The following is a 26,247-nucleotide window of genomic DNA, read 5'->3' as shown; positions in this document are numbered from 1 at the left end:
ATTCAGAATTATAAACTTAATAGTATTGGCAATACTATTTAAATATTTAATGACTAAGATCTGGATTGGGGTCCAAAAACTTGATTGGGACATCCATGTATTTGTATACAAGAATTACAGTATTATACATACAGTATATGAAAACTGTCAAGTAATGTGTGAAGCTTCACAAAGCTAAATGTTCATAATTTGATTACATTTACATATATAAAATAAATATTACTCAGGAAAGGCAAGAAGATTTGTAGAAAATAGTTTTATGAACTGTGACATGACAAAGTTTTAAGAGCCCACAGTGTCTTCGCCGGAGGGAAAAAAAGTCTTACGTAAAGCTGGGGGAGTGCTGAGTCACCTTACATTTTAGAAAAACTTCAACTACAACTACACTGCTGCCACTCTGAGTGTATGAGTGAGTTAGGGAGTGAGTGAAACATGTTTTACAATCAGGATGCAAAAATGTTTTTTTCATCATTTACTGCTCACCTGAACCTGTCTGAAGATGCCCTGGTTGAATTCGTCCAAGTACTTCACATGCCACACCAGGAAAGATCCATCGGCAGGGTGGATGGTGAACAGCATGTCTGGGCTCTTGTTCCACTCTGTGGTCAGAGTCTCCATCTTCCTCTCCAGCAGCATGGAGGGCAAAGGCATGCTTGAACTGGATCCTGGAGAGGACGCCTTGGTGCTTCCCTGCTCCCCCGGCTCCCCCTCCTCACCGTGCTCTGAGGAGGCTTTGTCAGACATCTCGTCTAGGTCTACAAGCCAGAAAACAATGTGCTTTAAAACACAATATTGCTTTTAAGCTAGTATGTTTTAAGGAACTTGTGCTGGCCTGACTGAGGGTCTTACCAAAGTCAAACTTCATAGGGGATCCTTCAGGGTCCAGGGGGTCCTCAGTAGTCTGCTCCAGCTGCTGTTCAGAGAACTTACGGAGCTGCAGCATAAAGAGGTCCATGGAGGAGGTGAAGCTGAGGTCCTTATTGTTGAGCCAGTGAACAACAAAGCCTCCACCACCAGTGCCATCATCTGGGTTGAACACTGCAGAGTCAGCCAGCGTTGCTGGGATGTCTGACAGAGGAAGAGGAAGGCAGGAGGAGGAAGTTATATATGGATGAAGAGTAAAAAGGGCAAATAAAATATCGAAACACGTCTGATACAGCTCCAAGAAAGACACTCTACCTGTGTTGGGGTTAATACTGGCTGAGATATGGAAGTGACACAGGGCGTTGGCATGATGAGCGATGTGGCGGTGAGTGTGAGCGTCCTGTGTGCCAAGCTGAGAGGGCAGCAGCTCACTGTGTGCCACCAGAGCAGAGGATCGTCGGCGACCCCGGCGTAGATGCTTCAGGTGGTGAATTGACTAATCAAGTAAAGCACAACAATAAAACATGGAGAACAGGTAAATATAATGACCTTTATCAGGAACAGTATATACTTCATGTTTACTCTTATGAGTTATTTCTGATGAGATCTGACTGAATAAATAAATGTACCTCCAAAGCATGCTGGATCTTGTCCTTGTTGCCTGCCAGGCCTGGCAGACTGGAGCTAAAGGAGTGTGTGTTCTCAGAGATCTGTCCTCCGAGCAGGCTGTCTTCTGGCAGCAGGGTCTCTGACCACAACCTACACACACCATCCTCGCAGGATGTCAGCAGCACATTGCACACCGAGCCCCTAGAACACAACAGGAGAATGCTCCTGTTAACCAATCAGCGCTTTCTTTATTTTTCGTCAATCTGTCCAATATTTTTACTCTCAAAACATTCAAAGCACACAAATAATGTTATGTATATAATTTTGGAATCAAGAAAGAGTTGAGTGTCGAGGCCAAAATATAATGGGTAGTGGTATTTGGCATATGAGCAGCGTGATTTACTCTACACAATCTCTACAAGTTATTAGACTATTTTCCAAAAAGCCAGCTGCTTCTTACAACCCTCACTATAGACATGATGAATTTTATTGTAACAAGAAAAATGCTAATAAATTGAGTGCATGTGGGTGGAATAATTCTAACATCTCCAGATTTTTACTGCATGAGAGGAAATAACCAGAGCGTTCTTTATGTGTAGATCCAATAAACACAGACAAAACTGTTTAAATGGTCTTGTTGGATGCTTTATACAGACTGAGAATATTTCTGATAAAAAATTGCAACTGACACCAGTGTTTCCCCTATATGCATGTAGCAGCGGCGGTGCTCCTGATTTTTCTTTTTTTGTTGGGTGTTTATCTCATTTATTTTCGTGTTAGCCTATATTATTTTGCGCTATGGACACTTCATATAGCTACAGGTCAATTAACACACCTGTGAGTAAAGGCACACAAGCAGAAAAGAGAGGAAGCGTTCTTATAACTTTAGAAACTAACGTTACATTACTTTGCACGGTTACACACTGTCAGTAAAGCATAGAAACGTAAGTTGAATTTTATTCTCACTACTGATGCTTCATATTCAGGTCAATTCACACACGAGTAAAGCATGAACTTTAAGCGCAAAGTTCCTCGTTTATATCCTTTATGCCATAAAGGATATAAATGAGGAACTTTGCGTTTACCTGAATATGTCAGCCCAATGATTATGACAACAAGCATAGGGTAGATGTAAACACTGTCACAAGAAATGCTGAACATGGAGTCATGTCCCCCCCCTGCCCAGTATATCCCTGTAAACACAACTAGTAGTGTTTGCAGGAGCAATGTAGCTTTTCTTAGCTGGCAGGGTGACACATTTTTTTTTCAGAACTACATTTGGTGTCCCCTTCAGGAATTGCTCTTGAGAAAATGTTATGTAATTTTGAGTGGTGGGACTCGATTAAAAAAAATTAACCTAATTAATTAAAGGCTTTGTAATTAATTAATCTCAATGAATCGCATATCAATATTTGACACGAGAAGCAACATTTTTCAATTTAAATGGATTTTGGTATATGACTGAATCAATGAATAGACACATAAATGAGCTTACGCTTGCTTTTCAGTGTCATAAAGCTGATGAATTTAGTTTGAAATTGTCTTTCCGCATGGCAGTTCATAAGTTGGGTCAGACGACGCTATCTGTAGCACCGCTTCTAGCCCCTGATCTTCTACCACCGAGAGTGGCCGACAGTCCACTGCAATCCACTTCGCCAGTGCGTTTGTTAATTTGTCAGTCGTGGACTTACTCATTTTGGCTCTGAACCCTGTCATCTTGTCGAGTGTGGATTGCTGACACTGCCTGCTCGAACTAGGAGCGTTGTCTGTGCTAGCTGCAACATGTTTGGCATTGAGGTGGTAGCGGAGGCTGGAAGTGCTCCAGTGAAATTCTTTCTTGCACAATTTGCACACAACTGTGCTTTTATCCAGGTTTCCACCCGGTAGTTTTTTAAAACTAACATTTCCGCCCACCGAACCCAGCAACGACTTCTCATCGGTTTCCATTTCTCGTGTTGTGTCCTGTGCATCAGTATTATGGGTTTGCCGGGAACTTGTGCTGTTTGGAGTGCAAAAATAAATTGTGATTAAATGCGTTATTTTTTTTGTCGGGTTATTTTTTCTGTAATTAATTAATCGTAATTAACGCGATAAAGTCCCAGCCCTAGTAATTTTTCCCTCCAAAGCTGATTATAATGTAAATTAGTTTAAAAAACTGGCTCATTACACCTTATATGTACTGGCAGACCAACAGAAGCTTTCTGGACATCGCACTTTGCGGCTGTACAAACATTTTTTTTGCATGGGTGTGACACCTCCATTGCTACAACTCAATCCTAGGGGAAACACTGGACACTGTATACTATTTTTTGCTCAGCCTCTGATCTCTTGCATGAGGGGGAAAGAAATGCAAAAATGAGATAAAAGAAAGAGATTGCATTACATTGATTCAATCACTGATTTACTCAGTGGAACAAACAAACTCCCTCTCTCTGGCTGCTTCCACCACCAATGCAACAGTCGTAGTTTGCTGAACAGTCACAGATAAGTGCGAATGGTACAAAATGACCAGACACATAGCAGCTAGTAGTGCTCGTCAGTGACAGGACTGCACATTTTTGCAGGAAAATCTACACTTTGTGTAAATAAAAGCATTTTTCAATGTTGCATCTGAGAAAGAAATTAATACAGAAATGTATAGAGGAAAGGATAAAAAATACTATAGTCAATATCAAATGAAAATGGAAAGAGGAAAATGTCTTTCCTGAGTCAAAAAAAGTGACGTCCTTTCGGAGACAACAAGCATGTGCTGTAGTCATCAAGATAAATATGTTACTGACTGTGGGATTGTGTGTGTGCTTTCTTACTTGGGCATAAACTTGCTGGTCTTCCTCCAGGACATACCAGTGACCGAGCGAGGATGGGCCAAGTAAACAAAGGAGAAGTTAACAGGAGGAGGCCTTTTATCGGAGAGGTCCTGGACCACCACTGCAGAGCGCCAGCCCGTGGTGGGATACCACACCTTAAGCAAACAGTCATCCTGTGTATGCGAACACATGCATGAAAAAACATTACATAACAACATCACCGCAGGCCTTAGAATTACACAAACATATCAAAAATGTGCTGTTTTGCAACGTGTTTACATGAATCATATACCTTCCCAACTGTTGCAAAGTACTCCCCATCAGGAGACCACTTGGCAACATGAACAGATGCTGCAGTCCTGAGAGAAACACAAGCATAAACAACGATATCAGCTATATTCACTTCTCCACGGGAAACTCTTAACTCTCCACACACACAATTGGTTCTTCTGTCAGCTGTCACTGCGGTTGTGTGGTTACTTTGTGCATGAGTTATCGCTGGTCATTTCTGAGCTTGCACTTCCCTGTTCTAGTTTCTTTCCTGGGTATGCATGTGTGTCATCAGTTGACAATTACTAATATGGTATCATGTGTCTATGTCTGTTTGCACAGCTTAAAGCAGAGGCCACAGATTCAAAAAAGTGGCTCGCAACAGCGCGAACAAACCTTTCACGTGAGTAGTTTGGATAATCAGTAACTGCCTATAAGTTTTTATTAGGAAAAAGTGTAATTCTGCAAGTTTTAAGAGGAAGATTTCAAGATAATTTTTGTCAGTTCAGGACAGGCCAACTCTTTACTGCATGAATGTCAGAAAAAAGGCTAAACACAGCAAAAAAGACAGAGACATTTGGCTCCTGTTTAACTTTCAACGGGCATAAGTGGAAAAAAACAGTGCATGCTTGGAACATTCAACTGTTCTCTCAATGCCCCGACATTATTACCTCCAGCAAGGAGGTAATATTTTCACCTGAGTTCGTATGTTTGTTGGTTGGTTTGTCAGAAGGATTTAAGGCGTTTTTGACATTTTCATTAATTTCTCAGGGAATAATGCATGTATCTTGATGGAAAAAAAAACAGCGCATTTAGGTGGCTAGCACCTGTGAGTAAGTACAATTTGATGCGGATCCTAGATCTGGTGAGCTGACATGGTCAAGAGGGTAGTGATGGTTTAAAATTTCGAGTGATACAGGGCTACCGAGTTTGATATTGGATTAGGCTTGATTGACAGAGGTATGCACTCTAATGAGCGCTGCTGTTGTTCCCAAATGCAAATTAGACTTTGCAAATGGGAATAAGTCTAGATTCTATACTTATTCCCATTTGCGAAGTCTAATTTCTAGACTCTAGAACCTCTCAGTGTATTTTGGGTGCAGGCACCGACCAAAATGTCTCTGAACGTAATTGGATAGACCCACAAAGAATAAGAGCCACAAAATGTGTGACACAAAACACAGCAGGCAGAGTGGAGCTGCGTTTAGCATCGATACGTCTGTAGGCATACAAACGTACTTAAGCATTTCGGTGACTAAATGACTAGGTACAAAAAGTTTTTGGAATTGGACCAGTAGATCACCTCAGCCAGCAGATCACCTCAGCCAGCAGCCGCGAACCAGGCTGCAGTGGCTGCCACATGATAAACCATGGGTTCAACTGCTCCCATCAAAGTACGTTTACGTGTTTTTGCCACTAAGAGGCTTTGATTGTTATTCTGTGTTTGACAACACTGTGGAATGCAGAATTTTTTACTTCATAGAAACAAAATAAAACTCCCCAAAACCATGTTGGTTAGTCTCTCCACTGTTCCAACAAACACTAACTCTGGCTTAGTCAAAATACACCCTTCATTCACTGAGTTAGATGTGAAATTATTCTGGCTCTACATGCAGAGCATTTCAGTTTCTTGGTTGTTTCGTATCAAAGCGTCCAATATTAGATAAATGGTTATGATTGGACCGACACAGACAAATCTGTCTGAACAGGACGGGTATCAGATACATCTGCCAAAAGATATAAAACACAAGTTTGCAGATTCATCTGGTTCCCATCCTACTGAACAACAAATCCATTTCAATTTTCGATCACAAAATTGACAGTAAATTTTGGTACTTTCAAAGATGAGCAAAATAAATTTTTCACACTCACTTACAAGTAACAAGCTTGGTTAAAGAAAACTGTTACAAGACAACAGATCAAGAGTTGAGGAAATGAAGATAAATGAGGACACAGGTCTGCTGACATTGCTGTCAGAATATTACATGTTTGCTTCTGCACTAGACATAAGAGAACATTTAATGCAATAGAAATTTATGTACTTGGCCCTAAAAAATCTTTGGATTGTGACTCTGCTGCTGACCTAATGTACATGACCTCTAAGAAACAAGATTTTTTCCCATGTCATGATGCTTTTACAGTATGTACTAAAGTAATAACCTACTTGCACTGCCAGACACAGTTCCAGTCATTGAGGACAGGGTGGGGCTTGTCGTCATTTATCTGTCCATCCTCCTCCTCTATCAGGGCATCTGTCAGTGGTGGGGCCCACAGCTGGAGCCGCTCGGTTGCTGCTAGGATGCGGTTCCCTGAGGACACAAAAAAAACACCATGTTACACACCTCACGTCCCACGTTGACAAATGCAGTACACAGAGCCACATGCACAGTGACTATTACATAATGGACATGTTGTTCCAGACAAACCGCAGGGGGGTGTAATAGGAGCAGCGCGTAGTGTGGATTAATTTATTCAGACAGTCAGAGAATCAGTTTAACACAGAAAGCATTGGCGTACCTTGTGGGTCCCAGGCCAGGTTGTAGGTGATGGCATCAAGGAAGAACTGTCCTGTCTTTTGCCACTGATAGTTAAGCTGCTGTTAGTGACAGGAGAGCGACACACACCATGCAGTGTTATTGGCACACAAGTGTGATTAAACTCACTAGATACTGATTTAAACCACTATATAAGTCTAAAATACTGACAATCATGCTCACCTTGTGGCGTTTGTTTGGGTTGGTAGAAAGAGGTTCAAAGATGCAGACTGTGTTTCCGTAGGATGCGGCGATCTAAAAATAAAGATCTGTGTTCATCATCACAACATTACTCACCCCATCAGTGCTTCTGCACAGCCATTCTCAAAGGAGAGGGGTAGAGGGGGGTGGTGTTGTGGGAGAGCAGGATGGCAAAGGAGAGGAAAGCATGGGCAGTACAAATGCAGGGCTAAATGGACTTATTTGTGCTCAGCATAATTGACAATGTCTTCTGGCTACACAGAGAAACTAAAACTGCGTGTGGGAGAGTGTCTGAGTGTGCAGTCAACACTTACCCTGCCAAGCTGGTGGGAGCACTCCACACAGCCCACCTGTATGTTTCCATTCTGAGCGCCGGGGATAATCTGCACACAGTCAAAGTCACTGGCCAAGATCACTACATCACAACCTGAGCCATAGGCCTGGAAAAGAAATGGGCACAGGGGGAGGAACCGAATCAGATTGAGTCAGAGTAAACAAATGAAAACAAAGCAGAAATAGAAGAAATAACAGTTTTGACGTTTTTTTCAAAGACGTCTATGTACTGTTTTGCAGAGATAACCATTGAAGTCAGCATGCTAACCAGCCAGTCCTGGTCCACCCCATCTCATTTTACCACTTTGTACCATAAGAGGTGACAGTCTAATAGTGCAGCCCAGACCTCCGGAGGTGGGCATTGACTGATGCCTGACCTCTCGTGCTTCAAGCCTGAACCAGCCATGTTTTTGTTGTCCCAGAGCCAGAGTCTCGATTGAGGCCGCTGCAGACTATTAGCAGCGTGGCTAACAGAGCTTACTCGCGTACTGCATTAACAGTTCACAGTTACTCGGGTGATACACTGTGTCTCTACTTGTTTTGAGTGTAAATTCGATTGCCGGCCAAATCTTACATACTGCGGCTTTAAATAATACATCATATTTATTAAACTAGGGATATATGTAAAATAGCAGGCTATCCATAGATATCTCTGAAATTATAGACAATAAATAGAGCCGATATTACTTAGTCTACAAGCACAACATCTACACACTGTTACAGCAGGTAGTGGTATTGACCTTTATTAGAGCTGGACGATATGGCCTTAAAAATAGGCCATATATACACAATATACACAATATATATCTCAATATTTTGACATCTTTTCAAAGGCACTTCATAAATGCTAGGACTACAACATCATAATCGTACACAATGATTTTGGATAAAAAAATCATCATTAATGTGGATATAATGACTAAGTGGGTAAAGGCAAGTATTAGAGGAGAAGAAGAAGAAGAAAAAGAAAAAGAAGAAAAAAAAAAGAAGAAAAAGAAGAAGAAGAGCACACAGTTGTTGCATTCATGACGTAAAACTGCTGCAACTGAGTAGCGCCACAGAGTGTAGACTACAGAGCCAAACATGTTGTCCATGTGAATGTTTTCTTACAGTTTCAGAGGGAGATAAGACATTTGCAATTTGCATACATGTTCCTAAAGGAGAAGGAGGAAGAATCTTTTTTTTAACAAACTAAATCTTAATGGAGCTATGAAATATTATATCATTCATCTTTGCTCAGTACATCCTAGCTTTTTTTACCCTCAGGTGTGTATGAAAGACAGGTTAGAAACCCCAATTTAAAATACAAAAATGCAAAATCATAGGTTATCTTATCGATATTATTCATGAGAAGCAGAAATTATCAGTCATTGGTATCAGGTATAATAAACTTAGTGTCTACTGCTTTATGGCTCTGTCTATTATGTTTCTTACTGCTTTGAATTTCCACATGAATATATTTAAACTGGAAATACAACATAATGTCATATAAATAACTAAAAGGAGCCCATCATAGCACTCAGTGGCACTAATATGAATATTGCATTAGCAGTGTGAGTTATTACAACAGGATTAGCGCAGCGTGCCATTTCCTTAAACCACCATAGCACTGGCAGGTGGTAAATCCAGCACAGAAGAACATAACAGTAAAACTGATATAAGATGCCATTTTGCAGATCTACTGCATGACAAAAAGTAGACACACACAGCACATGCTTAATGCCCAAGCCTATTGGGCAGCTCTGTGTTAATATTTGGATAATGGGCAGCGAGGTAAACCGATACAATGGCGGTTGCTGGCATTTGGGAGTCATGTGCAGAATGGCAGCAGTGGCAGCAGCACCTGGGAGACAGGCAAGCTGGCCTCGACGCAAAGGTACAGTCAGGATGACGGTTCGTGTCGTTCATTATTCAGGAGAACAGGAGGAGAGGCTGGGAACCACTGGGTCACACAACAGGACGACGTTACAGCCAGTGGTATTATATATAGTGACAGGCGGGGACGAAGTTAAAGTGAAGATTGTCATACGATCATACTTCACACATTATTAAATAATACATAAGAGACAGGTAGAAGCAAAAGTAAGGAAGGCGCAGTGTGTGCTTTACTATCACTGCGGCATTTGCTCCTGCACATTACAGCTGGAATTAAAAGCGGTCACCGTCACGCACTGTCTAGGACTGCTCTGCACCTCCCTCACACACACACACACACACACACACGGACACACGAATGTGTAAGTCCGTTTTACTCGCATTATCAGCTAGGTAATTTGGACCTGGTGGGACATTCAGCCAGGCTGGTAAGCAGAGTGAATCTGCCTTAAACAGGATGAACCATCGGTACTGCTTTACTTTTGTGGTTTTCAGCTTCTGTGTGTACTGTATTTCTTTTACACGTACATGTAAAACAATAAGGCACTTAATACAATACAAAGTTGATGATACATTAGTAGTAGCAGCTTAATACTGATACATGGCATCATGGTTAACGTTGACACAACTACAGAAGATTTAATGGCATAAACAAAGAGTTAGGACTAAAATATCAGTGTCTTTATTGACTCAGAAATTTGGAGTCTGCTTACAGATCAGTTGTTTTTATGTTCGTTTTCTGGAAATGAAATATTCAACAGTCATTAAAAGAAAATTACATCTCCCATCTCTTGCATCTCAATGATGTTCACAGAAACTCTACGCTTTGGTCTTTATTAAGCAACAGATTTTAAGAGATTTGCCTGCACAACTGTGTTCATCTATGGAGGGGGTTGGAGAAAAAGTCTGACTGATATTCAGATAAGAGATTAGAATTCTTATGACCATTAGTCAACTAAGAATCTATTCCAATCAAAGGCAGCCCTTCAAATAAACAAGTACATGAGGGTCTGCTGGATGCCCATTCTAATTAATTCAATGTTGCGCCAGCTGTCAAGATTTTTATTTGATTCAGCAACCCACAGCATTAAGAAGCCACTGATTCTGTCTATGAATGTACTTGGATCTACACCCAAGTATCTTCAGCTTATAAATCTGCTGACTTAATGAGTGCAACCCTGCAGCAGCAACGCTTCCTTCCTGTCAGTCATGAAAGCTGCTTACATCACAAAAGTTGCTGCCTTTGGACAAATATTACCTCTCTAACACATTAACATTGACGAAGCACTTGAAACTAAGGTGAGCAGAGAAACGATTGTAATGTGATCTTACCGTTTTGTAGAATTCGAACTATATTTATTTAACTATTGTGTAGTGCAGACGTGATCTTTTGCTGGAATTGCTCTTATCCTGGCATTGTGGGAGCTTACTATTATTTCATATAAGATTTACAGAAGTCCTGATGTTGCAAAATAATCACAATTTCCCAGAGTCCAAAGTGTCATCTTCAAATTGCTTCTTTTGTCCAACCAATTGTCCAAAACCAAAAGACTCTCCACTTACTGTCATAAATGACAAGAAAAGCAGCAAATACTCACATTTAAGATGCTGGAACCAGCAAGTTTCTGACATTTTTGCTTGAAAAAAGAATTTTCTTTCATCTGAGTAATTGATTAATCAACTACTCATTACAAATCTAATCAAAAACATCCCTGACTGAATCACCTTTTTGAGCTGGTTTCTTCGGCCCAACTCTGGGAAACCCTTGTATCGTGCTTTAAAAAGCACACTCAGCAAACTCTATTTCTAGTTTATTAAAAGACAGCATGGTCATCCACGTCATGTTTTTATTACTGATGAGAGCTACACAAATCGATCCACATCATACTTGTTAAGAGCATATTAAATGTTATTTGAACACTGTAATGGCGAACATCGTGACGCAGGGATTTAGCTGCTTTTCAGGATAAATGTATTTTGAAAGAAAGGAGTGAATGCAGTCACGTGCTGTGGTAATGAAAGTAGATAAGAGGAAGAGAGTGAGAGATCACTTCTGCTAATGCAACTCAGTCCCTGTGCCTAACGCAATCATGCGAGCATGTTCCACTGACACAGCTGCTGCCATGTGTACCATGCTGCCATGTTTGTAGATGACTTTGAGCTGTAGTCAAAAGCCGTAGCTGCAAATATTTAGAAACATGCAATGATCAATTTTGGCCTGTAGCCCTGTCTCTCTGTAAAATATGTATGAAGAAACTGTCCCTGGCAAACCCTATAGAACAGACCTGTACTTTGATCCCAGTGTCTACGGAAGTCCAGCAAGTGTAAACCCACCGTGACATCAGCCATTGGTTTGTGGACTACTGTTTTGAAGCCTCGGCTATGGCATTATGGCTGTCACCATCTTGTTTCTTTGGAGCCAAAAGTGAGGATACATATTGCTAAGCCTCTATCCTGATTGGATCTGACTGAGAACCTGAGAAAGCACTGTGGTAGTGACTTGCAAATTATAAGATAGCCACGCATTCAAGCACACCCTGTTTTATTGTCTATTTTAGACAACTGTGTAGTAAGAAAGTCAATTTTTGAATCTCATTCCCAACTTGTCAAATACTAGCCCTTTTCACACAGTGATACTTTGGGATGGCGACCGACCCAACCCACAATCCCAAAGTGCAAGTATTTGATGAGTTGGGAGTGAGACTCAAAAATCAACTTTCTTAGAAAGTGGAGCTTTAATTTACAAAATGAACATCATTCATATTGAAGAAGACTATCAATTGAGACCATAAATGAATTAGTAAACTATTTATTGAGGTAATAAATCAAGTCGCACGTAGGATCATTTTCTCATAAGCTTACTTTTAATCAGACTCTTTTTAAAACCAGTGTAGTCGCCCTGCACCATGTTATCATTTATAAAGAATGCTACGTTTGGCTTATGATTCCTGAACTGTAGGACAAAAAAAAAAAATGTGTGCCCTAGTTCCTTTAATTTGGGAAGGGTGAACCTATTTCTGCCAGATTTTCAGCTATTTTGGATTTTGGTATGTAACTAAGGAGCTTGTAAAAGTTTAACCATTCATGTTTTGATATGCCATATGATTGTTGAGTAAATGGTTCACATAAATTGCCATAACTCCATGACTAAATGTACTGTGCAATTTTTACCAAATTTAAAGGGCAATATCTATTGTAGCAATCCACCAACATGTTAAAAGACCCATTGGTCATGGGTATGAAACACTTGAAATTTTGGAAAAGCCATACTTGTCTAATACAGACACTTGAATATTTTCATATAGGATTTCAGTAACCTCAGAAAACTGGCATCACTATCTTACATTAAGTCATGATATCTGTATTCTGATGTAGATCAAGATCCACATTCATAATTAATACTCTCCGTTATAAAGATTACAAAATTGAGAGGAATATGCAGCTTTGGTGGGTTATGCACTCTCCCTGTGCTTTGTAGTTTGCACGTGTATTCTATTTTTAGTGGATCACACATCTGCCGCTTTGCATATCAAACCAGCTAGGCTGTTCATCTACAACCACAGGTAAAAAAAACACCCAAAAAACCCACTATAATACACATAATACAGAAATCATCTTTCTAACCATGATGTTTACAACTTCTCAAGAGGACATTATCATCTGGTCTTCAAATGACACTTAATAGCTAAAGGCAATGGCAAACAGTTCAGTCATATTTGTCATTCAGCTGATAAAAGATTCAAACCATTCTGAACGATCAAAAATGGAAAATTATTCATGTAATGGTAATAACTAGATTACTGACAGTCGACCATTAAGTTTTCACTTTGATAAATAATACAATTTCTTTTGGTGTTGAACAGATCTCCTCTTACTTATGTCTAGGGTGCATTATTAACAGTTTATAGTGTGCTATGGTAGAAATGTGTCCACCGGTAGAGATTTGGCAATACAGTTTCAAAGCGGGAGAGAGTTATAGCAAATCAGGGCTGGATTTTTGCGTGATCTTGTGATCAAATCCAGCTGCCTCGCAAGGTAACGTGAATTGGTTACCATGATGACCACATGCCATGAGAGTGAAACTCGTTGGTGGTAAGGAACCTCTGAGGTGGTTTGCCAACCACCGCAGAAGAAAACACGGAGGAGGAGAATGATTGTAAATACAGAACAGGAGGCATCCCAACCAAACCAAGATGAGGTTGAAGCTTCCATTTGGAATGAATGTTAGTTTTACTGTTTTGAGTCTTTGGTTTTCAAATGTGATGAAGTATGGCACATTATAGTTATTTTTAAACTGAATTTACAGAACTGTATTGTGATATCGTTACCATCATGTACAATTATGTAAACCATGATAGACAATTTTGGCCACATCACCCACTCTCTATTTATTTCCATCTACTTCCTTCACATTCTTACTCATAGTTCTAGCCAGGGAGTTATCAACACAAAACTATACTCACACCAACAGGTGTGGAAATTTCTCGATTCTAAGATGCATCACAATGCAGCTGTGGAAGATTCTGCATCGATGCAGAGACAGAGCATAATCTGGAGATCGCAGCCTACACAAAACTGTAGCCTGCCGATGTTGCTTGTTGATTCTCTGGTCATGGTTGGACAATACAGTTGGCACAAAAATTGTGGGTGAACATTAGGCTAATGTTACAACAGTGTTTCCCACACATTAATTTATTTGTGGCGGTCCACTAAAACCAGGTAAACCAGTAAAACCAACGAAGAAGAGGAGGAGGACTATTTAACGCAGCAGACCGTAACTTCCTCTGCAAAGAAGATGGCTGGCTTCATCGTCGAAATCAAGCCCCCACAAACGCCAGACCTTGAAGCCAGTTTTTGTCTTGGCCAAGCCATGTAATTACATCGTCATGTGATGCAACATTGTGAAAGACACGTCTGTAAAACGGTAATAAAAGCCGCACAACCCCTGTGAAAATGACTCGTTTTGCTGTCAGAATTTCAGCAGTTCAGTACAATAAAATTTGGATTTTATCCCCATTCAAGTTAGCTGGGCACTAAACTGAAAGTTAGCCGGCTCACACCCTATGGCACCCCAGCTGGACAGCCAACGCCACAATTAAAGTCTGATTCTGTGAGAAACACTGTGCTATAATATGTTGGGAGATATGGTAGAGGGAAGCAGATACCTGCAGTGAGTGATACAAATGCACTCATTTTTTTAAAAGTGAACATCTGGTGACATTTAGGAATTTATTAACTTATTGGGTAGCATGAACTGGACGCTGTGTGTAAAATCTCCCTCTCAAATCGTAATCAATTCGAATCTTGAGGCCAGTGAAGAACCACACCTCTACCAACCATCCACCCAAGCTTCAAAATGACAGGGCACCTATATTTTACTGTCCGTCATTCAGACGCCATTTAATCTTAAAAATTTCTCTCAATATTCCAAAGCACAAAGTTAAGCATGCAACATTGTAGAAACTGAAGCACAGACAAATATATCCAATGAAGCACTAGCCTCATGTTTGCTCATTTGAACTGGTGCACTGGCTGCTGTTGGTTAGGTGTGTGTATTTGTGTGTGTGTGTGCGTGTGTGGCAGGGTCTGGCCTAGGAGCCCTAGGGGTCAGCGTGAGTGTAACTGCATCGGACATGATGTCTAGTGTTCTTCAAATATCCTCTCAGACACAGAAAGAAAACACCAGGCATAGAAACATGGGCCCTGCGGCGACATGCCAGGCTTTAGCCTCACAACCAGCTCTGTCCTATGTTGTTGAGCAGATATGACCCTAGGTACAAAGCCCGTCTGTTTACATTCAAACATCCTTGATCTGGGGTTAGTTAAAGGTGCACTATATCGTAAAGGACTGAGGCAATCAGAAAGGAGGGAGTAAAGTGTGTCTGTTTCTAAAAAATATATAAAAATAAAACAACGAAGCAGCACCTCACTAATAGGAAGCAGACAGACCAAGCCCAGATTTGGCAGCCATTAGAGAGGCTCACAGTGTTCTCAGCATGAGGGAATGGTTGTGTGCAACATAGCTGCTGAACAATTTACTGTGAGCCTGTATTGGCAGAATCTAATGAACGCAGTCACTTTGCTTTTGGTGAAAACTATGATCAAAAAGACTACATGAATCCGGTCCTGGTGACTGACATGGCGGCTGCATCCGCTTGAGTCATCAACAGGAAAAAAATCAATTAAAATAGGACATTTTCTCAGCTTTCAATCTTTGTGATTGCATGAAAACATGAATAATGCTCTTTATATGAATAGGTTACGGTAAACAAACTACGACCCTCCTCCTTACGGGATGTGAAAGATCATCCAGCTATCATAATAAAATCATCATCTTTCATCTTCCGCTTTCAGTACAAGAGCTGACTCAGGATGCTTAAACCAAAAGAGACACAACATCTGCTTGGGTCACAAACTACTGTGCACTTTTTATCTGCTCTTTTGTCCATCACAAAATAGGCTGTAATATTATTGGATCTTCCCATGTCTCGCTTCACAAAAATGGATTATTGACTGTGCTTCTCGGTCCTGTCAACTTGAAGCACCGAGAGAAATGCTGGGAAGTTGCCAGACCTCAGACAGACAAAGAATATGTATAGCTCAAAGAGGTCGATAAATAGCAGACACAGGATTTGGCTGAAGGTAAAAGTGTTTGGATAAATTCATGAACTCAAACTGAGCTAGACACCGGTTATATAAATGAAAGGTATTTCTATCTCGCTCAACTTCAAATGATGACAGATGGCAGCACGTTTGTGAATGTTATATTCGACACCAACACACTTTCATTCAGCCCTCTAGCTCATGTATCCATATATGGCTCTCTACGTCATGACTGGCGCAGCTGATGCTAGGATGACAGCGAGCTAATGATCCGTGAGGAGGATTTAACGCCAAATGGTAGCAAGCTTAGCTAGTTCTGCAAACCAGACTTAAAACAGCTTTTTCACGCTGTATCGATGCGCACTTTTTGTCAAGCCCCTTGCGTCTTCACCTGTACCGTGCACTGCAAAACACCGTCGGAGCGTGTCCCTTTTACAAATATTTCCCTATAATGTTATGGCTGCGCAGAGGGATTCCCTTGCAGTAATTCTAACGTAACGAGATGCAGCTAAAGGTCATTTGAGTGGCTAGCGTCTTGGAATGATAAATAATATAACGTTACCCTGAAGGAGTAGATGCAGACATTATCATTGAGCTTCTGAGTGAGGACGGTAGCTTGTAAATGCCTGAGAGGCTGTCAAGATAAATGAAAGAGGGGCTTGTGATAAGGCTGCCCCGAGTAGTCTTGGCTCACTGTTTGTGAATCCCTCGGTGCGGCAGATTGGCTAGCACACTACCCGGCTAGCTAGTGCTTTACCTCGCTAGCCAGCCCGTTTACTGCCAATACAGCGCGAGCGAGCGAGCGAGCTAGCTAGCTAACTATCCAGCTAGCTAGTCAGTCGTTAGCTTCAGTGGGTGTCATCTTGAGCAAATACAGCAGTATCAAAATAAAACTCACCGTGAAAGGTATGTCATTCACGCTTCCCACCGAATAGCAGCAATCTCCAGGGTTCACAGCTCCCGTCAGCACCTGGTGCAGATGCATTTTCCTTCTATTTTAGCAGCAGAGGGGATTTTTTAATTATTAATAACGAGTCCACCCTTTCGGTTTCTCCATCTAGCAACGACTGGGAATTCCATCAGTAAACGTTATCGTTGTCCTCGGCCCGGCAGCGTCGTCTTCATCCACAAAACGGGTCGGGTTCCGGGATATTAGTGTTCGGTCGGTGTGAGTGTAGTCTCACCTGGCCCTGTCATCTATTTAAACGGGTAAAACTCGCCGCCCGTCGCCTCTCGCTGTCAACACCATCCCCACGATTAATCGTGAGAGCCGAGGCAGCGGGATCTCTGCAGCGAACCTGACATGCGCGTTCACGACGTTGTCAAGGCACGACTGAATGGCCATAGAGACGTGACACATAGACCGGGACATACCGGCTCCTGGGTTGAATTTAGAGCTTCATTGGGCTTGTTCATAAATAATAAAGACAGTCAGTTACGGTGTCACGTCCATTCTTTACAACGACCTAAAAACTTCTTGTAATGATGAACCGATATTCTTTCTGGAGAACTGCACAGCAGCTCTAGCACTGATTTTCTATGTTTACGGCGCGCCGGCATGTAGAGCGAGCAGCCCTCTGTCGATGATCTGAGTTCATTGATCATAAATGTGGAGTCTGGAGTTCAACCAAGAGCTGATGGGGTAGTGATGTTATCAGTGACCGAATGAGAGAGAACTGTCGACATATACAGCGTTAAAATGAAGCTTGTGGCAACCAAGAAAAGTCGGATTTATTTGTATGATGCTGAAACATGCAGGGGCACACATTACATTTTCCAGGGCATTTTTAACAAACTAATTGTTGTGATTTGTATCCAGTGCTTTAATATGATTTTCCATGAATCCATCATAGTAAAGTTAAATTTAAAGTAAGAAATGCTCCTAATTATGGCAAAAAAAAGAGGCTAATTATTGTAAAAATGGCATTTAAAACACATATGATATCCAAAAAAACAGTGGGCTAGGACTTTGACAGTCCTAAAAGAACCAAACAGTTTTCTTATAAAGGGATAAAAAGTATTTTATGATTTTTTAAATGTAAAGAAAGGGAAGGGATTTTATTAAAACCAATACGCACACACATAACAAATATCCAATTGGACTGTGGGAATCCTTAAAGAACTTAAACTTTAGTATTCCTGTGAGATATTTAGAAATGTATGGGAATCCTGAAGGACACTACTGGAAAAGATGAAAGTCCTATAGTGCTTTTTGACTGTCTCAAGGGGCTTTACAATCCTTTACAAGCCATATGTGTTACTCTAACAGATTTATAGAGCCTTAGTGTTTCCTTATGTGCAGTTAGTGGTGGTCTTCACTTCCCATTCAAGCCTTGTGGTGTCACATGAAATATTTGAAAAGTCTCTATGATGCATATGAAACACTGCTGCAATCACTCAATTATCACTAAGGCAAAAACTATCTTTGCAACCTAGGGATTGAAATTGTTCCACTGAAATTATTAAATTGCTCAAATTGTCTTACATGATAGTAAATCAAATATATTCGAGGTTTGGACTGTTAGTCAAACAGTAAGAGCAATTTCGAGCGTGACACTGGGCTCTGGGTAATTACAATGGGCATTTTTCACTACTTTCTGGTATCTTATAAACCCAATGATTGATAACCAAGCAAAAAAAAAGATCATTAAAATAATCATTAGTTGCACTCCAGTGTCAGGGGGCAACAGCTGCTATCACAACTACAACATAAGAAATGCTACTACGATGATGTCCACTACTGTTTGACATACAGAGAACAGAGCGAGTGAGCTCGACCCAGCTGAGGGTTCATCGCAGCTGCAACTCTCCCTCATCTCCTTATCTGCTCTCATTCATCTCACTGACGAGATTTAATGCAGCAAATCACCATTATACTGCTTATCCCCTCTCCCTTTTGTACCCCCTCTTACACATTCATTGTCACTGTGTATCCTTCATTGTCTCTGGATAAATGATGAGAGGACTGACAGGGATCCATGGTGGTGATACACACAACCAACCATCATGGCATTGGCCTAGTTATTTAAGCCACACTGACATCATCAGGCAGGGCCTGCCTGCCAGCCAGCATGACACACAGGACAGCAGAACAGAAAATTGCGAGGCAGGAACCCAGAGAGAATGTGACACATACACATAAGCAGTGTCAACAACAATGGCGGGGCACACTCATCCTGTAGCATGTGTAATACTGCGGCTGTCCATTTAACATTTGGTGACGACCGTTCTTTGAACTACGAGTGTCAGACTATACAGCTGTTCTGTAATCATAGACAGGACACAGTGACATTATACATTATATATCATCAGCAATAGATACAGCACAGGGAAGTACTCGCTGTGCCCGATTGATTTCTTGATATTTTAGTAATGACTGTCATGGAATAACCAAAAGGAAGAGTTCACCCAAAAATGAAAAATCATTCATTATCTACTCACCTTTCACCTTCATCAAAAATGCAGCTTGGTGATGAAAAGTAGGTTGAAGTTTCATAGTCCACAAAACATTTCTGGAGTTTCACAGCCACACAGCGTTGCAGCATTCTCCTAAACAACTGAAGTAGATGGGCACGTGTTTTAAAGCTGCAATATGTAAGACTTTTGGTTGAAAACATTAAAAACTTAACTGAAACTATCAAGAGAAAGTGTGAAGGAATAACAGTTTTACATTATGACATCTATGTATTATGGTGTAAAGCATGTTTAGCATGCTAACCAGCTAGCTATGTCCTGGTCTTAAACTAATTTACTAACTTAGCTAATGGCAGCAGAAGGTAGTAATTAGTGGTTACTCTAGTGATATGCTGTGTTTCTGAGTATGAATTCAACAGGCGGCCAATTCTTTCATCTTGCACCTTTGAAATATAAAACAAAAAAACAAAAACAAAGAAACAACAACAGGAAAATATATAAAATGGCTCCATACAGCTAGTCTGGCATCAGGGCTTCTGGATGGAAGCCATTTTGTGATTGTTTCCCCAGCTGTTTGTCTTGCATTTTAAAAAAAGGGGTGAAAAAAGATGCATGCTAACGCTTTTAGCTTAGCAGCTACAGTGTGCTACAAGTTTTTCAGGTTTAAAAAAGGGTGTAAATAACGTCTTGGGGCTTCTGTGGACTTGGATTGGAGCCATTTTACATATAGTATATACAGTATACACTTTTGGTTGTTTTTAAGCGTTTTAAAACAAGTCCTTATTTACTTCAGCTGTTTAGGAAAATGCTGCAAGGCGGTTTTGCTGTGTAGCTCCAGAAATTTTTCGTGGACTACGAAACTTCACCCGGCATTCCGTTGCGATGGGGCTGAGTAGATAATGACTACATTTTAATTTATGTGTGAACTATTCCTTTAAAGACCAGTGTAAGATTAAGACTGTAAAACCAGACCTTTGCAAGTTATTATAAATCAGGACCTAATCCCTGCATGACTACGTAGCATTATGTAACCCAGATAACCATCCAGGAAATTGAAAGTCAGTGAAATCTTGCTTGTGATCTGCTTCTTTCAGCTCCTAAAGGGCTGGCTGCTGCTTACCTCCAAGCAGGTCTCTCTAACTGAAAAAAATAATCTAGCTATCATATCTCAAATGTTTTAGGGCAATTTCTACTCCTCAGCGCTTTCATAAGCTCGGCAAAAATAGATGGACACGCTCATGCAGACTTGTGCCTGTCCATTTTGTTTATTAATGAGATGATGGAGGGGCATCCACTTTAGAATATTAAGAAACTGGGGATTCATCCCTTAAGTACCAGAGGTATTGGCCAAGAGTCAAGAGAGAACAGAGCCAGCGAAGAGTATATAAAGATATTCCATTGATTCAGTGTAGCTGACCTGTGAAAGAGGAGTGTGTTTAGATCACTAAAAGGAGGCTCATGCATGTGTAGCTGCGTGTGTGAGATAGAGACAGAGATGGTGGACACTGTGAGTAATAGCTATTGCATGTATGGATATTGCAGTAGGGTTGGAAGAAGGTTGATGCAGTGTTTGTAGTCCCTGCGGTGCCACTGGGAGACAGAATCTTGATCTACAGAGAACAGAATTAAATGCATTATAGATTTTCTCATTTCATGGATGGCTGCTAGCTGGAGGGAGCTCCAGTCTGAGGTCCTGAGGTGCACATTCTGCACCCCCGGAACAAAAATGTAATGGAGCTTATTCACAAGCTTAAATAATTTAATCAGTGTACTGTTTGAATGTAACTGTCATAAAGTGATAACATTTCCAGCGTGAGTGCCGTAGTTTTTTTGTCGAAGCAGCACATAGAGACTTGAGATAAACAACAGCTTGAGCACAATCTTGTGTCTTCATGTTAAATGAGGTGAAGCAAATCTGACATTTCAGTTAGACTTTGCTTTAAACTAAATAATCAGTTTGAATGTCTGAGGAATCTTCTTTTTAAATCTAATTTTACGACCAAGAGAATCTCTATTCATGCGACGCTGTGTGATCTGGCATTTTTGTGAGTACTGGCACGTGCATTTTGCCTTGTCACTGTTTCAAAAGAAATGGGCCTCAACCACTAGGGAGCAAAGAATAACCAACATAATTATTCAGTGGTTGTCTGAAAATGTGGCTGAAAATGAGTTATGTTAGAAATGATGAGACGAACGCATTGTGATGTTTGCAAATAATGCTAATGGGGCCCAGGAGAGCAAGGACAGCATTACTATTACAATATGCTGATTGTTGCTTTGAAATGTCAGCGTTATATAGAGACGTAATGGGGGATAGAGGAGATTCAAGATAGCTTTCAGAACTGCTATTAAATTACTCTATTAGCTCCTAGCCTCTACAAAAAGACACATTGATGGCAGCTATGAGTTAAAATAAGATATATCTAATGTCTTTTCATGAAATCAGGTGATATAATCAGGTTAGCTTATATATTTAAACACCCTTACAATTTCCCAACACAATCAGGAGACTACACTTACACAGTAATTTAGTCGTTCTATTATTTCTTTATTATCTGCTTAGAAAGGAGGTTAAATATGGCGGAAAAGCAGCGCTGCAGTCCAAAGAACAAGACTCTTGAATAGATTGGGCAGGATTCTCATCCATCCACTTGTGAGGAAGCAGGCTTAAAAACGGGCTACTCAAGTGCTCATCCATTGACCCTATTCATGAACAGATGTGTTGCCTCCAGCCCCAGAGCATGCTGCATGTAGTCACTCTGTCTCCAGCTTCTTCCCTCTAGCATTCACAATGCTGATTATGTTCAAACAAATGATACTAATGAAGACCACCTTGCCTGATTATTGACAAATTAATACAATATGCAAATGGGAAAATCTGTGACATAAATGTACAAAGAATGCATCAACATATAAACATTTAAAATGGAGGAAGCAGCTGAATGAAACTGAATGATGTGCTATTATACATCTTTTATATTTGATAACCGTAAGTTATTAAAGCTTTATGATGATTTGACAAATTCAACATTTGGAGAAAAATAGACCCTAAAAGCAATCATCTCTTTCAATCTTCTCAAACTATCCAATTAAATATGTTGTTTGGTTTCACAACAACATGCTTAAATAAGAGAAGAGCAGAGGAAAACATTTCCTAACAGTGTCAATAAAACTCTTTTATTAAGGTGCAGAGATCACCTTTAACTCTGATGTAAACACAGACCTTTTTAAAAGCCTGTAATGACACTTTACCACTTTGTACAGAAGTGTCTGTTATACAGACCGAAAGCTGTGGCCCAGGGCAAGGTCTACTCTGGATAATGTGGAAACTTTTCTGGCTTTTTTTTTTTTTGTTAACTTTATTTGATTTGTGTGTGTGTGTGTGTGTGTGTGTGTGTGTGTGTGTGTGTGTGTGTGTGTAAAAGGATACAAATGGAGCACTTAAAATGTTTAAAAGAGAAATCCTGCAAATGTGCCAACTTAAATGCCCCAATAAATAAACAGACCGTTCTCATTCCAAGGTTGTCAAATACTGACAGTTATTCATCATGCCTCCTCAGCGTCTCATACAGACACACAAGGTATCTTTAAGTTTCTGAATGAGACGCACTGTGCTTTCAAATCACTTCAATGTAGACCCATCTGCAGCAATATGAGACTCTTAGAGCAACAGCTCCACAGGACGTATACAATCTAAATGTTAGTGATCTTTTCCTAACCAAGCCTAACCAAGAAGTTTTTATGCCTATACCTAGCCAAACCTCGGCAGTTACACAACACTAACCATGAAGTGAAACCCTTCTCTTTGGCAAGAAGGCTTTGCGCATTGTGAAAAAGCGAAGCCGAAGTGCCCTCTTGGATGCCCCCTATGATGATCAAGTGCCTTAGGGTGTGATAAAGTGTCTTTTAAGTTGCTCTTCAAGGTAACAAAATGTGATTAAGTGCCCTTAGGGTGCCCTTCCAGTCAAATAGTTAATAGTTCCCTGTGTGTTTTATTACAGAAGTGCAGTAGTTATAATAAAATGATATATATATTTTTTATTTTAACCAGGGTTTGTGACTATTTCATGATACATTTATCAAGACTTCCTGCACGCTGGTGCCCCACTGCATACAGCTGCTGCCCTTTTTTTTTTGCCCCTGCCCCTCAAACAGTTCACTACTGCCAGATTGCAACCGTTAATTACTTACTACTTACAATATACTACAAGGAACAAGACCATCAGCTAGAAGATTAATTTATATATAGTTTAGACTTACAAGGACATTGCACATTAATAACAGTTCTGTAAATCTGCCAGTTTAACTTTAATTCAATCTAATTTAATTTAATTTGCCCCTGGGCAGGTTTCATGACAGCTACAATAGACACCTAAAATACATAGGCATTAACAGTGCCTGTAGAAATAGCCTGTCAAGTTATAAGATTAAAACGATTTTTCATGGCGGAGTGCTGAGGATGAATTGTGGAGTCTCAGGAAAAGAAGAATAATGGTGTTAAAAGGACATCGCTTCTGTCTTTCATTGGCTTCCTCAGGAAATGCACAGGCTAGCTAGATCAAGATCTTTAGACATGAGTCGATGGTGCTCATACTGCTTTTGTCCACAGGGGGCACCAGAATCAACAAAAAATGAAAGTTCCTTGTAGCAGCTTTAATAAGACAACAACTAAGTAGTCAGCAGCTAGGGCCTCTGAATGGGCCGATGCTAATGTTTTTTTATTTCCTGGAGGAAAAATTACAACCACAATTTGTGATCTTCCCAACCTTTTTATTTGTTCTCTTATCACCAGGCTTTTACAGACAGTGGTTATTTCTTCCTCAACATTACAGTGTTCGATTTTGGTGTGAATGTTTTTAAACCTCTTCGACTTCACCATAGTCTCGTCTCATCTGCTCTCGCTTCCTCTCTCCTGCTCCTCCTCCATCTCTGTCGCACACAGTCGCTGCAATCCTGCTCAGCCTCTCACAGATTTCTGTGTCTGCCGAGATACTGAAGATTGATGACAGCTATTCCAGAGCATCGTCTCTGTCTTTGACACCGCCTCTTCTTTTCCTTCGCTCTCTCCACACTCTTGTTGCTCTCCCCTCCTCTTCCTGCTCCGAGGAAGGTCAGCCTCTTTAACTGTGGTTTAACTAGTCCATCTGTCTCTCCTGATTTCCTGTCCAGCCAGCCTTGGGCTAACTGATGAATCTCTCACACCTGCAGTTGTTTCAGGGATTATTCACTGCCACTGCTGATGTGTATGTGTGTGTCTTTCTCTCTCTGTATGTGTGTGTGTGTGTGTGTGAATGATTTCCTTTCCTATTCAGGAGTTCAGAAACCCATTCAGGTCTGTCCCTGAGCTCAATAATGCAATTTAATTGTGTGTGTCTATGTGTGGGTGAGGTCGCTGAGTGCGTTGGCAATGTGAAGTTTCCTCTGCCCCCTTTTGTGCTGTAATGTGATTTCCTGTTATTTCATCTCCACGTTATTGAGCTTTATTGTGCTTCTCCGTCTTATTCATATTTGAACCAAATATTATTCTATTTTTGGCAGGTGCCCGTGCTCGCAGTGTCTATTTTCCAGGTACCTGTGCATATGAGTGATGTACTGTGGTGTGTAATTTGTCAGACACAAATATGAGTCTGTCTATGCAAAGTACAGTGCATGATAGAGGACCAGATGGTGGGCGTGAGCAGATTTCTCTGAAGTGTGAAGAGAAGATCAAGGGCTTGGCACAATCACGCACACACACACACACACACACACACACACACACACACACACACACACACACAGAGACCATACCAAAGCTTATAATCCCAGATGAGTTGCAACAGGTTACTGGATCACTGTGACAGACAGTGATGAGCTCCTGAAAGATAGTAGAAGAGAGGACGTATCAGAGAGAGCCTAACAGATGATCATTTTGTTTATATTATGCACTGGCTTTATATACATGCATGCATCTCAGAAGACTTTACTGGCATTCATTGGTGCATGCACATCTGCAAATTTGCATGTGAGGTTATTTCTCTGCATTTTCAAACATTTTGCATTGAGATAGGTCCACACACCTGTTATTTATATAGGCATCATAGGGCTTCACCTTATGGAACAAGCCTATATTGACATATACTGAAAAATATAATGGCATATATTAAAAATACATTTTAATATATTGAAGAAGTCCACATATTTGACAATACATGCTAATATGTTGTCATTTTGCTTCAAAAGTATATTACAAAATAAAATGAATACACATTTTGATTATACATTTGTACTATATAAGTACTGATATGTATTTAAAAATAAATTAAAGAGGGCTCTGTGGATCTTCTGTGCTGTGCTGGAAGCCAGTTGTTCTAAACTATTGTTAGCTACTGTTACTCTCTGTTAGCGGTGCAGAGAGAGGCACCGAGAAGAGGCACCGAGAAGAGGCACTTGAACGTGCATAAGGTCATGTCATGGAAAATCTGACCCAAGTCCTTCACAAAGAAATCCACAGTCCAGCAGCTTTAAACAACTCCAACAGATCGTCCAAAGGCATGTATAGGCAACAAGAGAGAAAGGGAAGGTCTCATGTTGAATGTTATGTTACAATCCGCTCACATATGGCCAAAAATGAAGCGATTAATACATGTACACTGCTACAAAGTTTTGCATATAGCCCCCTTTAAAATATATTGTGCATATCTTACTAGATAACATATACAGTAATATGCTGGCTCTGGACATCAGTTTGACTTCAG

General features: G+C 40.5%; 1 protein-coding gene across 3 annotated transcripts in view; it reads right to left on the bottom strand.

The window, feature by feature from the left end:
• dmxl2 (Dmx-like 2) overlaps positions 1–17,326 on the bottom strand; it is a 50,986-nt gene extending 33,660 nt beyond the window's left edge. For 2 of the 3 annotated variants that reach the window (XM_073464340.1, XM_073464341.1), the window contains exons 1-11: positions 16,995–17,326; positions 7,600–7,725; positions 7,268–7,339; positions 7,068–7,146; positions 6,715–6,859; positions 4,573–4,639; positions 4,281–4,453; positions 1,494–1,674; positions 1,180–1,360; positions 850–1,068; positions 484–755 (exon numbers count right to left, since the gene is read on the bottom strand). In XM_073464340.1, the coding sequence (XP_073320441.1) occupies positions 484–755; positions 850–1,068; positions 1,180–1,360; positions 1,494–1,674; positions 4,281–4,453; positions 4,573–4,639; positions 6,715–6,859; positions 7,068–7,146; positions 7,268–7,339; positions 7,600–7,725; positions 16,995–17,081 (1,602 nt within the window). In that variant the 5' untranslated portion in view covers positions 17,082–17,326. The remainder of the gene's footprint in view (positions 1–483; positions 756–849; positions 1,069–1,179; positions 1,361–1,493; positions 1,675–4,280; positions 4,454–4,572; positions 4,640–6,714; positions 6,860–7,067; positions 7,147–7,267; positions 7,340–7,599; positions 7,726–16,994) is intronic. The other variant, XM_073464342.1, reaches the window with a different exon arrangement.
• Between the last annotated feature and the right edge of the window lie 8,921 nt (positions 17,327–26,247).

Source organism: Pagrus major, chromosome 4, assembly GCF_040436345.1.
Source record: "Pagrus major chromosome 4, Pma_NU_1.0".
Lineage (NCBI taxonomy): Eukaryota > Metazoa > Chordata > Actinopteri > Spariformes > Sparidae > Pagrus > Pagrus major.
This window is presented reverse-complemented; position numbering and strand designations above follow the sequence as displayed.